Genomic DNA, 25,449 nt, shown 5'->3' with positions numbered 1-25,449 from the left:
GTAAAGTTTGTACCAAGGTGAAACCTTATCCCCATCCTGAGGACAGGTGAAAACGTCATCAACGCTAGGGTCCAAATGCTGGGACTACCCCTGACCTTAAGAAAAGTGCTTTAATGAGTCCAAGCTGAATACAGTGCAGGTTGGACATGTTCACCTCTGAACAGTTTATCTTGAATAGGAGCTCAAGAAACAGTCCCCGTTCTTGGGGTCCCAGCAGTCAGATTCCCATTCCCAGGTTATCCCGTATACTTTAAAGGTACTGTCACACTTAGCGATGTACCAGCGATCCCGACCAGCGATATGACACGGTCAGGATCGCTGGTGCATCGCTAAGTGGTCGCTAGTGAGCTGCCACACAGGCAGATCTCACCAGCGACATCGCTGGGGACGGGGGTCGCTACTTACCTGTCACACCAGGCGATCCTGCGTCCTCCCGCCCGGCTCCACGCTCGTTGTCACAGCAGGAAGCGCCGCAGGAAGCTGACGACGAGAAACAGTCCAGCCTGTTCTCGCGCGATCAGCGATAATCAGCGGGGGAGCGGGTTGTAGGTAAGTATCACACACAGCGATATCGCTAGCAATATCACTATAACGTCACAAGTTATAGCGATATTGCTAGCGATATCTCTTAGTGTGACAGTACCTTAAGGGAGAATGTCATTACTGATGCATTATACATTTTATTCAACAGATAACACATTTTAATTAAAGGTCAAAGACATTTACAGTCTCACAACAATTTATAACTATGATTTAATAGTGAGGGAATTTCAAGACAAAGTGGACAATGTGTAGATTACCAGTTGATTCAGGATAGATTCTATTACACGCTGCTCTGTGGTGTTACCTTTTTTGGTGAAAAAATCCTTGGAATATTTCCCCAACATACCAAATTTTCGAGGGATTTTTCCCAGCAGTTCAGTGATCAATGCTATGTGATCTGTATTTGAAAAACATTGCCAGCAAAACAGAAACATACAACTTATCAGTACATTTCACACATTGCAGGCCCGGCACAGACAGAATCAATCTGCATGTTGTCATATATTTAGTGGAATCGGGAGAGAATGTCGCTGCAGCACTAGAGGAGCCTCCACATGATTTACTGCTAAGGCACATAGTCATCAAATACATTAATGGATTACGCTTCATGACAACTAAATTGTTTATGTGAAAATCTGTCACTGCAGGTTACTAACATAATGAACCAGAGTAATCTAGCTTACAAGTCTGGTACATGTCAAAGAGAACAGCTGCAAGGATTTCATTCTGTCTGTATCACAGTGCCTTTTGTAAGGAAGAGGTACTACCTCTGCGATTGAAGAATTCCCGAGAATATTTTCCAGACAGAGCAAAGTGTCTTGGGATATTGCCTAGAAGCTCAATGATGTGTGCTATGTGGTCTATGAAGGAGAGAAAAAGAGGAGTGAAGGAGTGAGAAAATAAAAAAAAAAAAGAACAGAATGAAATTGAAATAAGAAAAATAAAAGGAGAATTAATTACAAAAGAAAAAACCCTTAAAACCAATTATATGGCAAACCCATGCAGATCAGTGACACCATTAGTAGTATATACCGTATGACCAGTGTTCATGTTGTAGTAAATCAACCAAGCAATAAAGCATGGGAATGAATAGGTTCACAGACAGAAAATAGAAAAGCCTTGCTATGCCAGTTAGGAAAAATTAGTCCTTTAGTATGTTCTGTAACCCTCAGCCATAATACCCTGTTTACCAAAAGCATGAAGAAAATCTAATTAGTACTATAAGCTGAAGTTTCTATAGGTGTGATTTGCTCATGCTACATATATAATGTTCAGTGTTCATCTTTTCACATCCCTACCCACTGCCTCACCACAAAGACTTGTATGATATAAATCCAACTTGTGCTTTATTACAACCTATATCCAATCGTTACTGCTCTTTATAATTTCTATTTAGAATGTTACTGAGATGGATCGAGCTTTGATCACCAGAAACTTGGGCAAAGTTAACTTCTGTCAACCTGCATTTGCAGAGTTTATCCAAATTCATAAAAGTTGCATACGTAAAACCAAAAAGGTCATACATAAAACATACGTAAAATCTAAAACGTACACATTATCAAACAGTCCTAAGTAGAGAAGAGCCAATTTGTTCGGATTTTGTCCCCGAATCTGATTTTGACATATTCGAGCCATATTGGAACATTATTCGGGCCGAATGTATGTCTTATGATTGGTTCCGAACATATTTGGCAATTTTTACTCCCATTGACTCAAATGACGTTCAGCTGTGTTTGACTAATATTGCACAAACAATATTCGATTCCTATCATATTCGGAACCAAATCCGAACAAATTAGCTCATTTCTAGCCCTAAACAAAAAGGCTTAGCACTGGGATATAGTAAGTGCCTGTACTTACAGCAGTATATCCATCTTGTAGTCACAGGCAGTCCTGATGATGGCAGGACTATGTGGAGGTCATCCCATTATTTAGGACTTCATCATTGTGTTTGGGCTCCTTTTGCAGAATAAATTAGGACAAACTTCTCTGACAGTGTAATACTTACAGGGGTAAAATGCGTACATACTACTTGGCTCTGAGGATTGTATTATTTCCGATTTACTGCATCTATTTGCAGAAGTGACGTCAAAAATCCTGCTTATGGCAAAACAAACTCATCCACGTAGAGTTCTCCAATTCTACAGGTAAGGAGATTACTCATCTTGACTACTAGGCCCTAATGCAAGATTTTCTGTAAGTACATTGTGTCTTGACTAATTACTGAACAACTCCGGTACATTTATTCACTTGGGTGAACAATCTGATTGGTCTCTACATTACAAAAAATGGCTTTTTGTTAGCAACTTTTTATGAAGGTCACTTCTGACCAGACATCTTGGATAAGGACTTGCATGAAACCCATTTAAGATTTGGCTATTTTTTTTCAACAGTAAGTTGCATAAGTGTTTTTTGGCTGCATCATTCATCTGATACCAGCTGTTTCTATCTAGCTCTTGCTTTAAAGGAGATATCTGGAACTATTTTAATTTTGCAAGGTGCCTAAGAACTAACAGGCAGGTAGTTGTTACCTACCTACCTGTTGTGCCCCGGGCAAATTTCTGCCAACACAGAGTGGTCACAGAGCGCTCCTACCAGCGATACAGTGGCTTCTGCTGACGTCCTCTTGACAAAGCAGCAGTTTCTCTTCCACTCTACTCTTTCTCTTCCACTGCTGACAGGGCGTCACTACAGACATCATTCTGATTGACAGCCGGCTCCCCAATGCCTAACTTCGGCGTCATTCAGCATGTCACTGGCAGTCATGCTCCGTCAACAGAGCAGCCCGGAAGAAAAAGCTGCACTGTTGACATGGAGCAGCTGAATCGGAGACCAAAGTGGTCAGTGACCGCTGTGAGCCGATGCCACGTAGAATAGGTCGGTCATTAGCAACTACATATGCCTATTACTTTTTAGGCCCATAGTAATAAAAACAATCAAACCCTGAACAACCTTTATAAAAAAGTAATTTGCTTCATGCAGATTGACAGAGTGAATCCTAAATCATCAGATTGCTTAAATGCAATTAAAACAGTGCAAATCACACCTAAAATTATCTAAGTTAAAGATTAGCTAACCATTTAATAATATTTTTTTTCCTTTTACTACATACTATTGCAACTCAAGCAAAACTTTTCAAACCGATGCATGTCTTACACCAGGATTTAATGTCGTCTGAGTGACACTATGAAATAACATGAGCTTCCTGAACAATTTCCATCCACTTCACTCTTGATCATGAGAAGAAATAAAGTCATTTAAACAATCACATGGAAACATGCATAACATGTGGCTTCTCTTCCTTCATCCACTGGATGTGAGAACACAAAGTGTCCTGAGAATTCTGGCTTCATTATTTAATCGACTATGTAAATAAGAAAATGCTGGCCCAGTCATATTGAAAGGTGCATTAGTTTAACACTAGCACATATGCCAACATCTCAACTATGGCGGCATTTTTAATGTAAATGTAGGACAAGTGACAATTACAGAGGTGGAGATATGTGTGTGTATGTACGTTTAAGAACGTCATATTATTCAGCGTTGACCTTTTCATTAATTTTTATAGGGAGGAAATAATTTCAAAATGAAACTGTAACCTCTTCTGCTAAAAGTGAATGGCCCTTTTGTGTTGCATGCGGTGCAGAGGTAAAGTCCGCCACAATTCTGAGGACTTATGCATCACGCCCAATATCTGGCCACATTTATTCTGCTAAATGTTAATAAGGTTTTCTAAGCTTAATTCCTACATTTTATCATTTTGATGTGCACTTTGTCCTGAATATTGCGACACAAGCGCTGCGCCTGATCAAGGCCAGTCCATTTGGACTCTTGCACTGCTGCTTTTGTAGAATTTAGTCAGATTTTTGGGGAATTAATGAAAATTATAATTTGATGAACTTTACAGTGTTTCTTTTAATAACCCCGTCATCGAATTCATGCTTAGTTTGTAATGTTGTATTTAAAGATTACTGAGAAGAGAATAGAGGCTTTCTGATTTTTATGATGTGCAGCATAAGTTAGTAAGTATTGTATTTCTGAATGAAGAATTGTGTCCATCACCAAGGAAGAGAGATCTATATAAACGAGTACAGTACGCACCTTCATCGCGAGAGTAGTCCTCACCGGAATGTGGTTCAAATAAATAATCTCCAGTTGCTAGTTCAAATGCCTACATAAAGAGACAACCAGAAAGTCGTGTGTCAAAACTAAAAGCCAAATTTATGAAGCTGTTTTTTTTCAATGATACAAATATAAATACTATACTGCTGCTAAAAAAACCCCCTAAAAAGTGTTTTTCATATGACAGCTGAACTTCTCTGCATTGATTAACGCTGTTGAAGCAATTTTGTCGTCGGCAGGATTAGAGGTTTACCATAATCAGTGGAATTCATGGAAACTCATGCTCTATTCAACTCTGAATCGGAAACTATGACGCAATATCAGATCCGTTGTATTATTGAACAACAACCCAACACATCTCAGTGACTTACAATGAGGTCTATTGTTTTGATGGGAAAACTAGTGCTCTGATACAAGTGAGAACAAAGCCTAATAAAAAACTGGTCTTTGTTGTCCACTGTAACCAGGCAGTGCAGGTTTAATTTTTTCTGTTGCAAAGTTTTCATTCATTTCCCATCTGTGTTCTTACTATTAAAAAGGGGTGTTATGCAAAAAAAAAAAAAAAACCTTAAAAGCGAATCTGTCACCACTTTTTAAGCATATCTTGTAAAAATATAATTCAATTCAGTGTCACCTATGCATTATAACAGGACTTTTGATACCCCTTGTCTCCCCACCTTTAATCAATAAATACCATTTATATACGGTACTTCCCACGGTGTAAGTAAATCTGCTCGGTCCGATGGGCGGGGCTTATTGTCAGTCTCTCCCCCTCTCCTGTCTTGCTTTAAGCATTCCTTTCTTGTAATTCATGCGTTCGCGTACTGTTACCACGCGCTCAATCAAATGGGCTTTCGCGCGTACGCAGTATGCTTTGCCCGACAGTGGGCAAAGCATAAAATCAGTATTGCACATGCGCCGGCAAACGCCATTACGTTCTATGGCCCGGCCCGGAAGTATTGAGATGCAAATTGTGTGGTCTAGGGGTAGAATATATTAGGGGGGGGGGTGTGAATTAAAAAAATAAAGGCTAAAAAGAGTTATACATATTGTCCCCAACAGTGACATAATAAAGTCCCAATACAGTTAATTTTATGAAGTTTGATACAAAACGTCCCAAGAGAACAAGTAGCAGTGGTTTGACATGAATGAAGTCAAACTAGAGCGGATCATTTCTGACTATCTTGACTACAGTATACCGTATATACTCGTGTATAAGCTGACCCGTGTATAAGCCGACCACCCTAATTTTGCCACAACAAACTGGGAAAACTTATTGACTCGCGTATAAGCCTAGGGTTAGTGGTGGTCCAAGATGATGCTCCATAGATAAGCCCCCCCCCCAATATGCTGCTGCACAAGGGTTAATGCTGCCCCATAAGATGCTCCATAAATACCCCCCATATGTTGCTGCACAAGGGTTAATTCTACCCCATAAGATGCTCCATAAATACCCACCATATGCTGCTGCACAAGCGTTAATGCTGCTCCTTAAGATGATTCATAAATACCCTCCATATGTTGCTGCACAAGGGTTAATGCTGCCCCATAAGATACTCCATAAATACCCCCATAATATGCTGCTGCACAAGGGTTAATGCTGCACCATAAGATGCTCCATAAACCCCTCCCATAATATGCTGCTGCACAAGAGTAAATGCTGTCCCATAAGATGCTCCATAAATACCCCCCATAATAGGCTGCTGCACAAGGGTTAATGCTGCTCCATAAGATGCTCCATAAATACCCCCCATAATATGCTGCTGCACAAGGGTTAATGCTGCCCCATAAGATGCTCCATATAACCCCCCATAATATGCTGCTGCACAAGGGTTAATGCTGTCCCATAAGATGCTCCATACAGTTAGGTCCATATATATTTAGACAGAGACAACATTTTTCTAATTTTGGTTCTAGACATTACCACAATGAATTTTAAACAAAATAATTCAGATGCAGTTGAAGTTCAGACTTTCATTTGAGGGTATCCACATTAAAACTGGATGAAGGGTTTAGGAGTTTCAGCTTCTTAACATGTGCTACCCTGTTTTTAAAGGGACCAAAAGTAATTGGACAATTGACTCCAAGGCTATTTCATGGACAGGTGTGGGCAATCCCTTCGTTATGTCATTCTCAATTAAGCAGATAAAAGGCCTGGAGTTGATCTGAGGTGTGGTGCTTGCATTTGGAAGGTTTTGCTGTGAAGGAAACATGCGCATGCAGGTGAAACAAGCCATCCTTAAGCTGCAAAAACAGAAAAAACCCATCCGAGAAATTGCTACAACATTAGGAGTGGCAACATCTACAGGTTTGGTACATCCTGAGAAAGAAAGAAAGTACTGGTGAACTCATCAATGCAAAAAGACCTGGGCACCCACGGAAGACAACAGTGGTGGATGATCGCAGAATAGTCTCCATGGTGAAGAGAAACCCCTTCAAAACAGCCAACCAAGTGAACAACACTCTCTAGGAGGTAGGCGTATCAATATCCAAATCTAACATAAAGAGAAGACTGCATGAAAGTAAATACAGAGGGTTCACTGCACGGTGCAAGCCACTCATAAGCATCAAGAATAAAAAGGCTAGACTGGACTTTGCTAAAAAACATCTAAAAAAGCCAGCACAGTTCTGGAAGAACATTCTTTGGACAGATGAAACCAAGATCAAAGAAGTGGAATATTCTTGAATGGCCAAGTCAGTCACCTGATCTCAACCCAATTGAGCATGCATTTCACTTGTTAAAGACTAAACTTCAGACAGAAAGGCCCACAAACAAACAGCAACTGAAAACCACCGCAGTGAAGGCCTGGCAGAGCATCAAAAAGGAGGAAACACAGCGTCTGGTGATGTCCATGAGTTCAAGACTTCAGGCAGTCATTGCCAACAAAGGGTTTTCAACCAAGTACTAGAAATGAACATTTTATTTACAATTATTTAATCTGTCCAATTACTTTTGGTCCCTTTAAAAACAGGGTGGCACATGTTAAGGAGCTGAAACTCTTAAACCCTTCATCCAATTTTAATGTGGATACCCTCAAATGAAAGCTGAAAGATTGAACTTCAACTGCATCTGAATGGTTTTGTTTAAAATTCATTGTGGTAATGCCCAGAACCAAAATTAGAAAAATGTTGTCTCTGGACCTAACTGTAAATACCCCCCCATAATATGCTGCTGCACAAGGGTTAATGCTGCCCCATAAGATGCTCCATAAATACCCGCCATAATATGCTACTGCACAAGGGTTAATGCTGCCCCATAAGATGCTCCATAAATACCCCCATAATATGCTGCTGCACAAGGGTTAATGCTGCCCCATAAGATGCTCCATAAATACCCCCATAATATGCTGCTGCACAAGGGTTAATGCTGCCCCATAAATACCCTCCATAATATGCTTCCCCATAAATACCCTCCATATGCTGCTGCACAAGGGTTAATGCTGCCCCATAAATACCCTCCATAATATGCTGCCCCATAAGATGCTCCATAAATACCCTCCATATGCTGCGGCACAAGGGTTAAAGCTGCCCCATAAATACCCCCATAATATGCTGCTGCACAAGGGTTAATGCTGCCCCATAAGATGCTCCATAAATACCCCGATAATATGCTGCTGCACAAGGGTTACTGCTGCCCCATAAGATGCTCTATAAAATCTCGGCTTATACACGAGTATATACAGTAAGTCAATCCAGCTTGGAGGTTTTTTTATTTTGTCACCATGTGATATGGATAGCGGGACTTTCTGAAGTAATTTTGATCTTTACTTTTGGTCGATCAGAAATTCTGATATAAATTGGAGAGAGTTTTTTAAGTAATGCTTTGGACTTATATTTACTCCTATTTTCTCCTCCAGATAGAAATGTCCACTCTGTTTTGTTGGACATCTTTGAATGTTTTGGTTTAAGTTTTTTTTTTTTTTTTTTACAATACTAAGGGGTACCATGTTTGTAAAAAGGGAAAGATCTGGTTTAGTTCCAGGTGGTCTTACAATAATCATGATCTTCTGCTTCCATGTGACTAAACTTGTGAATATAATAGCATAAATGTGAGGGGTTTGGGGGAGGTGTGCAATATATATTCATGGATATACAGTGTCGGACTGGAGCACCTTGGGCCCACCATAGAAAATCATTCTTGGGGCCCACTATGTAGCTACATAGAAGTAAATACAAAACCAATTGTGTAGTAAAACACGCTAATATCAGGGTATAATATAAGGTAGTACACGTCTTAATTATGTAGCAGGGGTTGGCGTAGAATCATAGAGTGGTAGCCACCTCATAGAATATAATATAGCCACACTCATAAAATATAATACAGCCCCCCTCATAGGGTATAATGCAGCAACCCACAAAATATAATGCAACCCCCTCATAAGGTATAACGTAGTCCCCACCATAGAATATAATGTAGCACCCTCATATTGTATAATGCAGCCCATCTCATAGTATAATACAGCCCCACCACAGAATATAATGCAACCCCCCCCATAGATTATACTGTAGCTCCCTAATAGGGCATAATGCTGCCCCTCAGAATATAATGTAGTCCCCTGAGAGAATAATGCAGCCCCACCACAGAATATAATGCAGCCCCCCATAGAGTATACTATAGCCCCCTCATAGTAATATGTAGCCCACAGAATATAATGTAGTCCCCTGAGAGAATAATGCAGCCCCACCACAGAATAAAATGCAACCCCTCATATAGTATGATGTAGTCTCCTAAGAATAATGCAGTCCCCCACAGAATCTAATGTAGCCCCCTCATAAAGTATAATGCAGCCCCTCTCCACCCCCATCATTGTCCTCATCACCACCTCCATCATTGCCTTTTCCCCCACCACCCCATCACTGCCTCCTCCCCACCATCATTGTCCATTTCATCACCTACATCATTGCCTACCCCACCACCATCATTGCCTCCCCCACTGCCATCAATGCCTCTCCCCACCACCATCATTGCCCATCACCTCCATTATTGCCTCCACCACCTCCATCATTGCTCATCACCTTCATCATTGCCCCCTCCACCAATAATTGCCCATCACCTCCATCATTGCCTCCCACCAATCATTGCCCATCACCTCCATCACTGCCGATCACCTCCATCATTGCCTAAATATTGAATATTTAGCTAGAGGAATTTCAGATCATTCTCCTATACAAGTGCAACTAAAAGTGGGTGAATTGGAGGGGACCCAGATGTCCTTGGCGATTAAAGCCTTGGTGGCTCACATTGATAAATGACTTAATGAAGCAGGAATTAGAAGAATTCTTTGGAATGAATGAGGGTTCGGCGTCAGTAGTGTGATGCAGTAACCACTGTTACAGCTAGGGGGCTCTGCGTATGCACTTCAGTATGCACTTGGAGGCATAATTACAATGGTAAATTTGGCAATACTAAATATGTGTATGTTTGGTTTTCTTTTTTATTGTTTATTTTGAATGGGCTGAAAGGGGGCGACTTGAATTTTTATATTTTACATTTTTTTTTTACTTTTGGCATGCTTCAATAGTCTCCATGGGAAACTAGAATCTGCCATAACCCGATCGGCTCTGCTACATACAGGCGATGATCAGATCGCCTGCATGGTGCAGAATTGCAGACTTGCTATGAGCACCGACCACCAGGTGGCGCTCAAAGTAATTTGGCAGTAACAAACATAGAGGTCTCCGGGAGACCTCTAGTTGACATGCCAACCTATCGGTGACCCCCAAGCAGGTAACGGGGGTCACCGATGGGCGGATTTCTGTCCCGATGGTCGGAAGCGCGAGTTAAATGCCGCTGTCAGAGTTTGACAGCGGCATTTAACGGGTTAATAGTCGCGGCTGCATTCCACCAGCGGCTGTTTCGGGCACATGTCAGCTGTTCAAGCCAGCTGACATGTACCGGGAAAGATTTGGGCTTACCGCCAGAGCCCACATGAAAGGGAGGGAGTCCGACATTGGCGTAAATGTACCCCCGATATAGGAAAGGGGTTAAACTAGTTTTGGAAAGGAGACATTCTAGGGGTCGTATTTTTCTTTTACATGTGCTTAGAAAACAAACTGCTGTCTGGCTGCAGTACAGCTGATTGTCCACTAGGCAGCCAACATTTCACAGTCTTGTGTTACTATGCTGCTTTACCTGACCATAACATCTTTCACCACAGAAAAAAAAATGCAAGCAGCTATCATGCCTGGTACGAGGCCCAGACCCAAGGGGAATAGAACTGCAAAGGATACTACTGCCTTCGCTAGAATTAAAAACACACAAAACTACTCAAATATGCCGAGACCACTATACCAGGACAGTCATAAAGTAAAATGCCTTCAAGGTTTTTTTTCTGTTGTCTAAGCAACCTAAACTCATTTTTTATTATTTTATTATTTAAAGAATTTAAAAAAAAAACCCACTGAGTTAAAGTGCCAATAGTAATCAGCAGTTTCACTTGTGGACTGTTTTGATAACGAAGTTGCTTCCCCATAAACCATAGATGATGGCTCACCGGTCTTGTATCGCTCTGGCATTTCTCTCCGTAGACGGAAGCGACGTAATTATGTGCACATGTCAGTATGAAATCTCTGAACAATGTTTAGGGCTCATTCAGACATAAGTGATTATTCTTGTAGACAAAAAAAATTTCACCAGTATTTGGTCATTGTCAGTTTTTACCATCAGTGTCTCAACAGTGATTTTCTCAAATACAAAAATAAAAATGACAAAGCTTCCATCTAATGCTTTGCTAAAAAAGGACATGGATCGCACACAGTGTGCCATCTGTGATTTTTACTGACCTGTAGATTTGAGTGGGTGATTTATAAAGGCAACTGGTATAAAAAAAAATCAAACATGTTATAGTTTGCAAAAAACACATGTGAAGATCACCATAGACTATAATGGGCAGGTGTTCTATCCATAAAAATGTACATGAAAAAATAGACTTTTGCATGAGGGCTTATACTGATGAAATTCCGGTCTGCGTTCCGACAAGTAGGTATAACAAAGGACTGGGCATGTTGATGTCAGGTTGTGACTATGCACACTGATTTGTTAGCGGAATCTACTAACATTTGTAGAATACAATATACGGTGAGACTCTTACCATACAAGCTGTACTCCAGATGTCAGCAGGAGTGCTATACCCCGCTCCTATAAGAACTTCTATGGAGCGATACTGTCTGGTCTGTATGTCTTCAGTAAAGTGCTTGTGCTGGACAAAGAAAACATCCCTTTACAGATAGGTAATACATGTGATTGTATAATCTCTATACGTAATATTGGTTGCTGTACATACCACCCAACAAGCATTTCCAAGATCTGCTATTTTAACCCTAATGTTGTCAGCATTTCTAGGATCCAGTGGATTCACCAGTAGATCTGCAGCTCGCATTTTATCTGCAACATAGAAGTAATTAAAAATTATATACATACTAAAGAATCAGAATGACCTTCAGGTTCAATGGCCATAAGTTCGGTCTAACATACTCTAACTAGTGAAAGGTTCTCCTTCAGGTACAGTCTTGGCTCCACTGCCAATATGAAAAAGTGCCCTAACTTATTAAATTAAATGGATAATGTTATCTTGTTATCAAGTTATCTTGCACTGTTTATCTAGAATTCCCAAACTTAAGCTGGAGTCACACATAGCGACTTACCAGCGATACCGACACCGATATCAAGGTGTCAGGATCGCTGGTAAGTCGCTATGTGATTGCTGGTGAGCTGTCAAACAGACAGCTTCACCAGCGATCAGCACAGTGATGCCGAGCGCCCGGCATCGCTTGCCATCCCTGTAAAAATAGAATTAAAATAAAATATATTGTTATTCTCACCTTCCGACGTCCCGCGCAGCCTTCCTCTCTCCACGCTCCAGTCCCAGTAATCCTTTGCGAGAATGACCACGAGAGTCACGGTCTCGCGGGAGCGCGAAGTCTCGCGATCATTCGTGCAAAGGATCACTGGGACCGGAGCGTGGAGAGAGGCAGGATGGTTGCGCGGGACGTCGGAAGGTGAGAATAACAATATTTTTTATTTTAATTCTATTTTTTACAGCTGATCGCTGGTCTCCCGCCTGTCACACGCAGCGATGCGTGCTGGCCAGCGGGAGACCAACGACCAAAAAAATGTCCATTAGGCTAAATTTACAATTTTTGGGGAGCATATCTCCAAAATCTTGAAATACTGCTCCAATTTAATGTTCATTTTTTTTTACCTAAAGAGGTTTTGAAAAATAACTGGTATGAAAAAGTACATGCAATTTCTTTGAAGTGGAACCTGAATGAGAACATGCCAAACTAGATACTATCCAATCAAAAGGCTGCAAAAATGCTTTAGGGAAAAACTTTTTGAAAACGTTTCAAAACCGCTTTAGGAAAAGAAGATCGCCAAAACATTATGATGATTTTTAAGATAGAAAAGTTTACTAGGCAAAATTTTTCTCTCTAAAAAGCTGGAGGTCTTTTCCCTGAAGCGGCTATGTTGGCGGTTTTGCCGTCGTATGAACGGCAGCTGTGCTGTGGATGGTTTTTTTTTGCTTTTCAGCTAGCAAGTGGCTTCTAGGCAGAAGTTTCCAGGAGAATGAACATGCTACTTTTACCCACTTCATGGTTTCCGAACTTGGAAGTGGTTAAAGCCCCATTTTTATGGGGTTTTATTTCATATAAGTCTTCTAATAGTTGCAACCTGTCAGATCGCTTCAGTGTTTGTTGGGCGGATGGAAAGTCACTTCTTAAAGTAAGTCTATAAATCAGAAGGAGGCTTCCATAGACTTACACTAAGAGCTTGTGACCGTTCGCTCTGACGTCCGGCCAGCCAGGAGCTGCGGTCACAAGATGGCAGAGTTGGACAGGAGAAGCACCGGAAAGAGCAGAAGACGGCGACTGGTAGGTATTTTACTAGGATCATGGAACACACATTAGCGATATCACTCGGGCGGTGAAATTGGAAAAAAAAAATAAAATCACGTCAGAGTGATTCTTTAAAATAAGTAATAGAAAATTGAACATATGCACAGTAATGTCGTTCTTCCTTTGCTGTGCATAACGTTCATTTGTTGCGGTGGATTTGTGGTGCTTTTTCAAGCAGAATCCACCTGAAAAATATGTCATGTGCAAATAAACTTAAGCAGAATTCACACATCAGACGTAAATTAATAAGCTAGATCCATTTTTATCCATTTTAGGCCTAGGTGTCAATTTTTACCATTCATGTCATCAATATATTTTTGCATGCAAGCCCCATTACAGTCACACAACTACCAACTAGTTAGTTAAAAATGGACAGCAGACAGATCCAGGTTAGATGCCATCATTGTGCTATCCATTTGTTCATTGACTAGTTCACTGAATGGGGACAGTTTGGTCCATAAGTCAGACCAGACCAGGAATTGTCCTGTTTCCTCATGCCTATTTGTCGGAAAAATAAAATGACACGTGAAAAGACAAAAGGAATATAGTACGTAAAGCATTGACAGCACATGAATGTGAAAAACTGACCTGTGAACAAGTCCTTACTATGCACCAATATTAAACAGGATTACTTGGGTTTAGCATCCAGATACTTTTACATGTTTATTAGATGGAGACGGTCTAAATATGTCTCTTACTAGAAGACCAGAAAGCTGATAAAAGAACAACTACCTTCATAAAGCCCCTTCCATGGAAGCAGAACTAGCAGCCAACCTCATAACTGAATCACAGCAACAAATGAACTAGTTTATAGTTTGTTGGCATCCATTTCCATAGTCTTTCCACAGATGGGGAGTTTCACCAGTATAATTTATGGATCAAGACAAAATCAAAGTCATTGACTAAATTAGCTGAAATAAAGGCTTTGCTTTTGCTGCAAACAGATTACAGTGAAATGTGTAATTTTCCAATACAAACTTCAATCAGTTTTTTTCTTAAAGTGTCTCACATGTATTACATATATCCTTTAAACAATATTAAATGAGATTGGAGTAGCACAGTGATTTTTTTTTTCTTAAAAGGGAACCTGTCATGTACCCAAATGCTTTTATCCTGCAGATATGGGGTTAATCTGCAGTTTAATAGCATTCCAATGCTGTCCGACCACAGCACTGAAAACCCAGCTAGCGGGAGTCAATGAACTTTACTCCTCCAGCCAGACTCCAGCTTTCAGTCAGCATGGCTTCAATCACCGCTCATTACCGTCAGCATGCCCAGGTACTTGGACTAACAGCCAGCAATGCACGGATGCGCTGGAGCAAAGAAGAAAAGATATTCAGCTCACCTCTCGTAGTTCATCCTGAACTTCAATACATCCGAGCACGGACACTTCTCTGCCAGAAACGTCTTTGAATGTTTCAAGTGAAAAAAGGTCCAGCTCCAGGAATAAAATTCAATGCTTTTATTAAACTTTTTTAAAAAACAAATATACATGGCTGCTGTGATCATATAATCGGTATATGACTCCGAGTCTAAGAGCAGTTCATGCTCGAAACGCGTACAGAGCTCCTCTGAATTATCCCCATGCGGTAATCCCATCTAAGGGATATACCGATTATATGATCACAGCAGCCATGTATATTTGTTTTTTTAAAAAAAAAGTTTATTAATAAAAGCATTGAATCTTATTCCTGGAGCTGGACCTTTTTTCACTTGAAGTACTGATGCGCTGGAGACATGGCTGTCAGTCAATGTACTGGGGTATACTTACAGCCACTTCACAGCGTATATACAACCTGAATTTTGTCCCAATAACTGTGCTTTCAGTACAGTGGTCTCAGATTTCTGTACCTGCAGAATTAATTATGTTCCACAATAAAGCCCGTTTTTAAATCTACACTAATTTTCAGCCATCAATCCAAAATGATGATGCCACAGGACTCCCGTCATCCTCCACTGACACTGGATCCGTGCTCCAATAGTTCGAATAATGCTGTTAGTTGAGCATGCTTAGATGCACCTAATGACCTTGTCTGATAAAACATGTAAGCCGGCTGGTAACATGGCTCAGTTATGCTATGCTGAACATTCACTGATACCAGATGACCGTCTAATTCATGAAAAACAGATGTATTTATGATTGTGTCTAGTAAGATATCCCCCAAACCACTTCATAGCATCCTAACTGTCCCAACAGCAGTGCTGTAGCACAGCTCAGCTATATCTGCTCTGCATGAAGATCACCATGAACCTTCCCAGTAATTTGGAATTTGTAAATAAAGGATATTGGTCAAATAGTGGGTCACATCATCAACAGAAATAAAAATTGCACATTTTGAAATATATCACAGGAGAGCAAATGAAGGGACGTGAAGCACTGAGAAGAAGCAATGTGCTGTTGGAAAATGTAGTTGTAGCAGATAAGAATAGAAACCTCCATTGAGATCTGTGAAGTTGGATACACAGCAGTTAAGAAGGAGATGGAACAAAAAGACACAAATGTACAATAAAGAAAGTGTATGTTAGGTTGTTCTGTATAGTAAGAATAGTCAATAAAGTTACAGTGCTTTGTAAATAACAAGAGAATAACTTGTAAACCCTAGGACGCTCAAAAATTGCGAGAGCAACACAACACTCACGTATCTTTGGGTACTTTCAGTGTCATACACTTGCATTCACAACCTACAGAGGGGGGCTCACAGCATGGGCTACTTTTGATCAGGGTAGGGCCTCAACATCCGGTCACCAAACTGCCTGCTTATACAGTAAAATTCCATACATTAAACCCAAATAAAAAGTCAGTTGTGGAATGCAAATATAACAGTTTTCTAAATATGAATAGGATGAGAAACCCAATTTAGATTCCATGACCTCATGTCCAAATTTCCATTTCCCTCCACTCTTTGCGACGCTCAGTTGTGAAAATATGCCATAAATGCATCAGCTTCTATGTATAATATATAATATATTTCAGAAACAGCACCATCCTTGACCATAGATTGAGTTCAATACCAAGAACAAATTCATGTTCTTCAATAGGGACGAATTGCAATGCAAAACACAACCCATCTTTGCGTAGTTTTAGGCACTCCCTCAAAACACATTTGTTCAGAGCAGCCTATCACGTTCACTAATCAAAGTCATTTTATGTGCAAGTGTGCGTGTGTAATCCATTCACTATCTCCATCCATACCTCACTCCCTCAAGATGGCTGGACCATCATTGTATATAAACACCTGTACTTTGTATCTCCCCCCACCTCATTGTAGATTGTAAGCTCTCACGAGCAGGGTCGTCTTATTATAGTGGTTTGAAAAAACCACTATATTGTAATCCGAACGCTGCTAACTTATTCTTCTTATTTTCCAGTTGATTTCCGCAATTAATGCGGCCCGAACCGCTACACGCACAGACTCCGTTTAGGTGTCGTTTCGAAGCCAGCGTCCATGAGAGGTGTGCTAAGTATTTTTCGTGTCGATCGGATTTGTAGTTTTTGCGCAATTTGCGTTTGAAAATTTTTTTTCCCGTCATTGGAATGCACTGTCTCCAATGCATTTGAATGGGGAAATTTTGCTATAGACAAAACGTGCCCTGAGGCGATTGAAATGGCAGTTAAGCTCATTGATATGCGCAGGCAGACCCAGTTACTATGCCAACGCCTACGAACGTCACATGACCTCTCCAAGACAGAGCTTCTGCCACATAATATCAGCTCTTAAAGCAAAACCCACAGCACAAATGCAAATCTAGCTTCATCACATGACGTATGCCCCTGAGAGAGAATGTGCGTCAAAGTGGATTTAGAAGCCCAGTGAGCCACCCTGGCTCTTAAAGGGCCGACGCGCCAAAGTGATTCTTAAAGAGCCGGCGCACCAAAATGAGTCTTAAAAGGCCGGCGCGCCAAATCGAAAGCTGAGTGACCCAAGGCTCCAAATCGGAGGCTGATAGACCCTGGCCTACAAAAAGGAGGCTGAGCAACCCTGGCATCCAAATTGGACCCAGAGTGGCCCCGCCCATCAAATCAGACCCAGAGTGGCCCCGCCCACCAAATCAGACCCAGAGTGGCCCCATCCACCAAATTGGACCCTGAGGGGCCCCACCCATAAAATCGGACCCTGAGGGGCCCCGGCCACAAAATCGGACCCTGAGGGGCCCCACCCACAAAATCGGACCCTGAGGGGCCCCACCCACAAAATCGGACCCTGTGGCCAAAGTGGCCCCTGAGAGGCACCCACAGTTAAAACGGATCCTGAGTTCAAAGTCTTGCAGGGGCATCAGGCATGTCTCTCTTAAAGGGGCAGCCTGGGCACCATTTCAAACCACTATCTGTACTTCCTTCAGGAAATACACATCTAGTTATAGTGGTTTGAAAAAACCACTATATTGTAATCCGAACGCTGCTAACTTATTCTTCTTCTTCTTCTTATTTTCCAGTTGATTTCCGCAATTAATGCGGCCCGAACCGCTACACGCACAGACTCCTTTGAGGTGTCGTTTCGAAGCCAGCGTCAATGAGAGGTGTGCTAAGTATTTTTCGTGTCGATCGGATTTGTAGTTTTTGCGCAATTTGCGTTTGAAAATTTTTTTTCCCGTCATTGGAATGCACTGTCTCCAATGCATTTGAATGGGGAAATGGCAAAACGTGCCCTGAGGCGATTGAAATGGCAGTTGAGCTCATTGATATGCGCAGGCAGACCCAGTTACTATGCCAACGCCTACGAACGTCACATGACCTCTCCAAGACAGAGCTTCTGCCACATAATATCAGCTCTTAAAGCAAAACCCACAGCACAAAGGCAAATCTAGCTTCATCACATGACGTATGCCCCTGAGAGAGAATGTGCGCCAAAGTGGATTTAGAAGCCCAGTGAGCCACCCTGGCTCTTAAAGAGCCGACGCACCAAAATGAGTCTTAAAGGGCCGGCGCGCCAAATCGAAAGCTGAGTGACCCAAGGCTCCAAATCGGAGGCTGATAGACCCTGGCCTACAAAAAGGAGGCTGAGCCACCCTGGCATCCAAATTGGACCCAGAGTGGCCCCGCCCACCAAATCGGACCCAGAGTGGCCCCGCCCACCAAATCAGACCCAGAGTGGCCCCACCCACCAAATTGGACCCTGAGGGGCCCCACCCACAAAATCGGACCCTAAGGGGCCCCACCCACAAAATCAGACCCTGAGGGGATCCGGCCACAAAATCAGACCCTGAGGGGCCCCGGCCACAACATCGGACCCTGAGGGGCCCCACTCACAAAATCGGACCCTGAGGGGCCCGAACCACAAAATCGGACCCTGAGGGGCCCCGGCCACAAAATCGGACCCTCACGGGCCCCGGCCACAAAATCTGACCCTGAGAGGCCCCGGCCACAAAATCGGACCCTGAGGGGCCCCGCCTACAAAATTGAACCCTGAGGGGCCCCAACCACAAAATCAGATCCTGAGGGGCCCCAACCAAAAAATCGGATCCTGAGGGGCCCCAACCACAATATCGGACCCTGAGGGGCCCCACCCACAAAATCAGACCCTGAGGGCCCCGGTCACAAAATCGGATCCTGAGGGGCCCCAACCACAAAATCAAACCCTGAGGGGCCCCAACCACAAAATCGGACCCTGAGGGGTCCCACCCACAAAATTGGACCCTGAGGGGCCCCACCCACAAAATTGGACCCTGAGGGGCCCCACCCACAAAATTGGACCCCGAGGGGCCCCACCCACAAAATTGGACCCCGAGGGGCCCCGGCCAAAAAACTGGACCCTGAGGGGCCCCACCCACAAAATCGGACCCTGAGGGGCCCCGGCCACAAAATCGGACCCTGAGGGGCCCCGGCCACAAAATCGGATCCTGAGGGGCCCCAACCACAAAATCAGACCCTGAGAGGCAACGGCCACAAAATCGGACCCTGAGGGGCCCCGGACACAAAATCGGACCCTGAGGGGCCCAACCCATAAAATCGGACCCTGAGTGGCCCAACCCACAAAATCAGACTCGCCAACCAAATTGGACCCTGAAGTGCCCCGCCCACCAAATAGGACCCAGAGAGGCCCCGCCCACCAAATCGGACCCTGAGGGGCCCCGCCCACCAAATCGGACCCTGAGGGGCCCCGCCCACCAAATCGGACCCTGAGAGGCCCCAACCACAAAATCGGATCCTGAGGGGCCCCAACCACAAAATCGGATCCTGAGGGGCCCCGCCCACCAAATCGGACCCTGAGGGGCCCCGCCCACCAAATCGGACCCTGAGGCGCCCCGCCCACCAATTCAGACCCGGAGGGGCCCCGCCCACTAAATCGGATTCTGAAAGGCCCCAACCACAAAATCGGACCCTGAGGGGCCCCACCCACAAAATTGGACCCTGAGGGGCCCCGCTGACCAAATTGAACTCTGAGGGGCCCCACTCACCAAATCGGACCCTGAGTGGCCCCGCCCACCAAATCGGACCCTGAGTGGCCCCGTCCACCAAATTGGACCCTAAGGGGTCCCACCCACAAAATCGGACCCTGAGGTGCCCCGGCAACAAAATCGGACCCGGAGGGGCCCCACCCACAAAATCGGACCCTGAGGCCAAAGTGGCCCCTGAGAGGCACCCACAGTTAAAACGGATCCCGAGTTGAAAGTCTTGCAGGGGCAGCAGGCAAGTCTCCCTTAAAGGGGCAGCCCAGGCACCATTTCAAACCACTATCTGTACTTCCTTCAGGAAATACACATCTAGTTATAGTGGTTTGAAAAAACCACTATATTGTAATCCGAACGTTGTTAACTTATTCTTCTTCTTCTTATTTTCCAGTTGATTTCCGCAATTAATGCGGCCCGAACCGCTACACGCACAGACTCCGTTGAGGTGTCGTTTCGAAGCCAGCGTCCACGAGAGGTGTGCTAAGTATTTTTCGTGTCGATCGGATTAGTAGTTTTTGCGCAATTTGCGTTTGAAATTTTTTTTTCCCGTCATTGGAATGCACTTTCTCAATGCTTTTCAATGGGAAGCTTAAAACGTGCCCTGAGGCGATTGAAATGGCAGTTGAGCTCATTGATATGCGCAGGCAGACCCAGTTACTATGCCAACGCCTACGAACGTCACATGACATCTCCAGAACAGAGCTTCTGCCACATAATATGAGCTCTTAAAGTGAAACCCACTGCACAAATGCAAATCTAGCTTCATCACATGACGCATGCCCCTGAGAGAGAATGTGCGCCAAAGTGGATTTAGAAGCCCAGTGAGCCACCCTGGCTCTTAAAGGGCCGACGTGCCAAAGTGATTCTTAAAGGGCCGGCGCACCGAAATGAGTCTTAAAGGGCCGGCGCGCCAAATCGAAAGCTGAGTGACCGCAGGCTCCAAATCGGAGGCTGAGCCACCCCGGCCTCCAAATCGGAGGCTGAGCCACCCTGGCCTCCAAATCGGACCCAGTGTGGCCCCGCTAAAAAAATCAGACCCAGAGTGGCACAGCCCACCAAATCGGATCCTGAAGGGCCCTGCCCACCAAATCAGACTCTGAGTGGCCCCGCCCACCAAATCGGACCCTGAAGGGCCCCGTCCACCAAATCGGACTCTGAGGAGCCCCGCCCACCAAATCGGACACTGAGGAGCCCCGCCCACCAAATCGGACCCAGAGTGACCCCGCCCACCAAATCGGACCCCATGGGGACCCGCCCACCAATCGGACCCCGAGGGGCCCCGCCCACCAAATCGAACCCCGAGGGATCCCGCCCACCAAATCGGACCCCGAGGGTCCCCGCCAACCAAATTGGACCCTGAGGGGCCCCGCCCACCAAATCGGACCCAGAGTGGTCCTGCCCACCAAATCGGACCCAGAGTGGCCCCTCCCACCAAATCAGACCCAGAGTGGCCCCGCCCACCAAATTGTACCCTGAGGGGCCCCACCCACAAAATCGGACCCTAAGGGGCCCCACCCACAAAATTGGACCGAGTGGCCCCGGCCACAAAATTGGACCCTGAGGGACCCCAACCACAAAATCGGACCCTGACGGGCCCCGGCCGCAAAATCGGACCCTGACGGGCCCCGGCCACAAAATCGGACCCTGACGGGCCCCGGCCACAAAATCGGACCCTGACGGGCCCCGGCCACAAAATCGGACCCTGAGGGACCCCACCTACAAAATTGAACCCTGAGGGGCCCCAACCACAAAATCGGATCCTGAGGGGCCCCACCCACAAAATCAGACCCTGAGGGGCCCCACCCACAAAATTGGACCCTCAGGGGCCCCGGCCACAAAATCGGACCCTGAGGGACCCCGGCCACAAAATCAGATCCTGAGGGGCCCCAACCACAAAATCGGACCCTGAGAGGCTCCGGCTGCAAAATCGGACCCTGAGGGGCCCCATCCACAAAATCGGACCCTGAGATGCACCGGCCACAAAATCGGACCCTGAGGGGCCCCGGACACAAAATCGGACCCTGAGGGGCCCCGGCCACAAAATCGGACTTTGAGGGGCCCAACCCACAAAATCAGACCCTGAGGGGCCCCGCCCACCAAATTAGACCCTGAGGGGCCCCACCCTCAAAATCGGACCCCGAGGGATCCCGCCCACCAAATCGGACCCCGAGGGATCCCGCCCACCAAATCGGACCCCGAGGGGCCCCGCCCACCAAATCGGACCCCGAAGGTCCTCGCCCACCAAATCGGACCCCGAGGGGCCCCGCCCACCAAATCGGACCCCGAGGGTCCCCGCCCACCAAATTGGACCCTGAGGGGCCCCGCCCACCAAATCGGACCCTGAGGGGCCCCGCCCACCAAATCGGACCCTGAGGGAGGGGCCCCACCCAGGAGGGGCCCCACCCACAAAATCGGACCCTGAGGGGCCCCCGGCCACAAGATTGGACCCTGAGGGGCCCCAACCACCAAATCAGACCCTGAGGGTCCCCGGCCACAAAATCGGACCCTTAGGGGCCCCACCCACCAAATCAGCCCCTGAGGGATCCCGGCCACAAAATCGGACCCTTAGGGGCCCCACCCACCAAATCAGCCCCTGAGGGATCCCGGACACCAAATCGGACCCTGAGGGGCCCCACCCACCAAATCGGACCCTGAGGTGCCCCACCCACAAAATCGGGCCCTGAGAGCCCCACCCACAAAATCGGGCCCTGAGAGCCCCACCCACAAAATCGGACCCTGAGGCCAAAGTGGCCCGAGAGGCACCCACAGTTAAAACGGATCCTGAGTTGAAAGTCTTGCAGATGCAGCAGGCAAGTCTCTCTTAAAGGGGCAGCCTGGGCAGCATTTCAAACCACTATCTGTACTTCCTTCAGGAAATACACATCTAGTTATAGTGGTTTGAAAAAACCACTATATTGTAATCCGAACGCTGCTAACTTCTTCTTCTTATTATTATTATTAAGTTGATTTCCGCAATTAATACAGCCCGAACCGCTACACGCACAGACTCCGTTGAGGTGTCGTTTCGAAGCCAGCGCCCATGAGAGGTGTGCTAAGTATTTTTCGTGTCGATCAGATTTGTAGTTTTTGCGCAATTTGCGTTCGAAAATTTTTTTTCCCGTCATTGGAATGCACTGTCTCCAATGCATTTGAATGGGGAAATGGCAAAACGTGCCCTGAGGCGATTGAAATGGCAGTTGAGCTCATTGATATGCGCAGGCAGAACCAGTTACTATGCCAACGCCTACGAACGTCACATGACATCTCCAGAACAGAGCTTCTGCCACATAATATCAGCTCTTAAAGCGAAACCCACAGCACAAATGCAAATCTAGCTTCATCACATGACACATGCCCCTGAGAGAGAATGTGCGCCAAAGTGTATTTAGAAGCCCAGTGAGCCAAACTGGCTCTTAAAGGGCCGAAGTGCAATAGTGACTGTTAAAGGGCCGGCGCACCGAAATGAATCTTAAAGGGCCAACACGCCAAATCGAAAGCTGAGTGACCACAGGCTCCAAATGGGAGGCTGATCGACCCCGGCCTCCAAATGGGAGGCTGATCCACCCCGGCCTCCAAATGGGAGGCTGAGCCACCCCGGCCTCCAAATGGGAGGCTGAGCCACCCCGGCCTCCAAATGGGAGGCTGAGCCACCCCGGCCTCCAAATGGGAGGCTGAGCCACCCCGGCCTCCAAATGGGAGGCTGAGCCACCCCGGCCTCCAAATCGGAGGCTGAGCCACCCCGGCCTCCAAATCGGAGGCTGAGCCACCCCGGCCTCCAAATGGGAGGCTGATCGACCCCGGCCTCCAAATGGGAGGCTGATCGACCCCGGCCTCCAAATGGGAGGCTGATCGACCCCGGCCTCCAAATGGGAGGCTGATCGACCCCGGCCTCCAAATGGGAGGCTGATCGACCCCGGCCTCCAAATGGGAGGCTGATCGACCCCGGCCTCCAAATGGGAGGCTGATCGACCCCGGCCTCCAAATGGGAGGCTGATCGACCCCGGCCTCCAAATGGGAGGCTGATCGACCCCGGCCTCCAAATGGGAGGCTGATCGACCCCGGCCTCCAAATGGGAGGCTGATCGACCCCGGCCTCCAAATGGGAGGCTGATCGACCCCGGCCTCCAAATGGGAGGCTGATCGACCCCGGCCTCCAAATGGGAGGCTGATCGACCCCGGCCTCCAAATGGGAGGCTGATCGACCCCGGCCTCCAAATGGGAGGCTGAGCCACCCCGGCCTCCAAATGGGAGGCTGATCGACCCCGGCCTCCAAATGGGAGGCTGATCGACCCCGGCCTCCAAATCGGAGGCTGATCGACCCCGGCCTCCAAATGGGAGGCTGAGCCACCCCGGCCTCCAAATGGGAGGCTGAGCCACCCCGGCCTCCAAATGGGAGGCTGAGCCACCCCGGCCTCCAAATGGGAGGCTGAGCCACCCCGGCCTCCAAATGGGAGGCTGAGCCACCCCGGCCTCCAAATGGGAGGCTGAGCCACCCCGGCCTCCAAATGGGAGGCTGAGCCACCCCGGCCTCCAAATGGGAGGCTGAGCCACCCCGGCCTCCAAATGGGAGGCTGAGCCACCCCGGCCTCCAAATGGGAGGCTGAGCCACCCCGGCCTCCAAATGGGAGGCTGAGCCACCCCGGCCTCCAAATGGGAGGCTGAGCCACCCCGGCCTCCAAATGGGAGGCTGAGCCACCCCGGCCTCCAAATGGGAGGCTGAGCCACCCCGGCCTCCAAATGGGAGGCTGAGCCACCCCGGCCTCCAAATCGGAGGCTGAGCCACCCCGGCCTCCAAATCGGAGGCTGAGCCACCCCGGCCTCCAAATCGGAGGCTGAGCCACCCGGAGGCTGAGCCACCCTGAGCGCAATTTGACCTCGGCCTCCAAATCGGAAGCTCATCGACCCCGGCCTCCAAATCTTACCCAGAGTGGCCCCGCCCACAAAATCTTACCGAGTGGCCCCGCCAACCAAATCGGACCCAGAGAGGCCCTGCCCACCAAACCGGACCCTGAGGGGCCCCGCCCACTAAATCGGACCCAGAGTGGTCCTGCCAACCAAATCGGACCCATAGTGGCCCCGCCCACCAAATCGGACCCAGAGGGTCTCCGCCCACAAAATCAGACCCTAAGGGGCCCAACCCACAAAATCTGACCCTGAGGGGCCCCAACCACAAAATCGGACACTGATTGGTCCCAACCACAAAATCAGACCCTGAGGGGCCCTGGCCACAAAATCGGACCCTGTGGGGCCCCGGCCACAAAATCGAACCCTGAGGGGCCCCGGCCACAAAATCGGACCCTGAGGGGCCCAACCCACATAATCGGACCCTGAGGGGCCACGGCCAGAAAATCGGACCCTGAGGGGATCCGGCCACAAAATCAGACCCTGAGGGGCCCCGGCCACAAAATCGGACCCTGAGGGGCCCCACTCACAAAATCGGAACCTGAGGGGCCCCACCCACAAAATCGGACCCTGAGGGGCCACACCCACAAAATCGGAG

At 46.6% G+C, this 25,449-nt stretch overlaps 1 protein-coding gene across 4 annotated transcripts in view; it reads right to left on the bottom strand.

Annotated features, from left to right (window-relative positions):
* The window catches only part of SRPK2 (SRSF protein kinase 2), a 226,512-nt gene that overhangs the window by 10,841 nt on the left and 190,222 nt on the right, over positions 1–25,449 (bottom strand). For 2 of the 4 annotated variants that reach the window (XM_073573612.1, XM_073573615.1), the window contains 4 exons: positions 11,949–12,049; positions 11,757–11,864; positions 4,645–4,714; positions 1,311–1,403 (listed from right to left, as the gene is read on the bottom strand). In XM_073573612.1, coding sequence (XP_073429713.1) covers positions 1,311–1,403; positions 4,645–4,714; positions 11,757–11,864; positions 11,949–12,049 — 372 coding nt within the window. Of the gene's footprint in view, positions 1–847; positions 941–1,310; positions 1,404–4,644; positions 4,715–11,756; positions 11,865–11,948; positions 12,050–25,449 lie in introns of all 4 variants that reach the window. The other 2 variants (XM_073573616.1, XM_073573614.1) reach the window with 2 other exon arrangements.

The sequence above is a fragment of the Dendrobates tinctorius genome, unplaced genomic scaffold (assembly GCF_039654945.1).
Source record: "Dendrobates tinctorius isolate UK_male_01 unplaced genomic scaffold, ASM3965494v1 ptg000035l, whole genome shotgun sequence".
NCBI lineage: Eukaryota > Metazoa > Chordata > Amphibia > Anura > Dendrobatidae > Dendrobates > Dendrobates tinctorius.
Note: the sequence above shows the minus strand (reverse complement) of the source record. Positions and strands in the feature narration are given on the sequence as shown.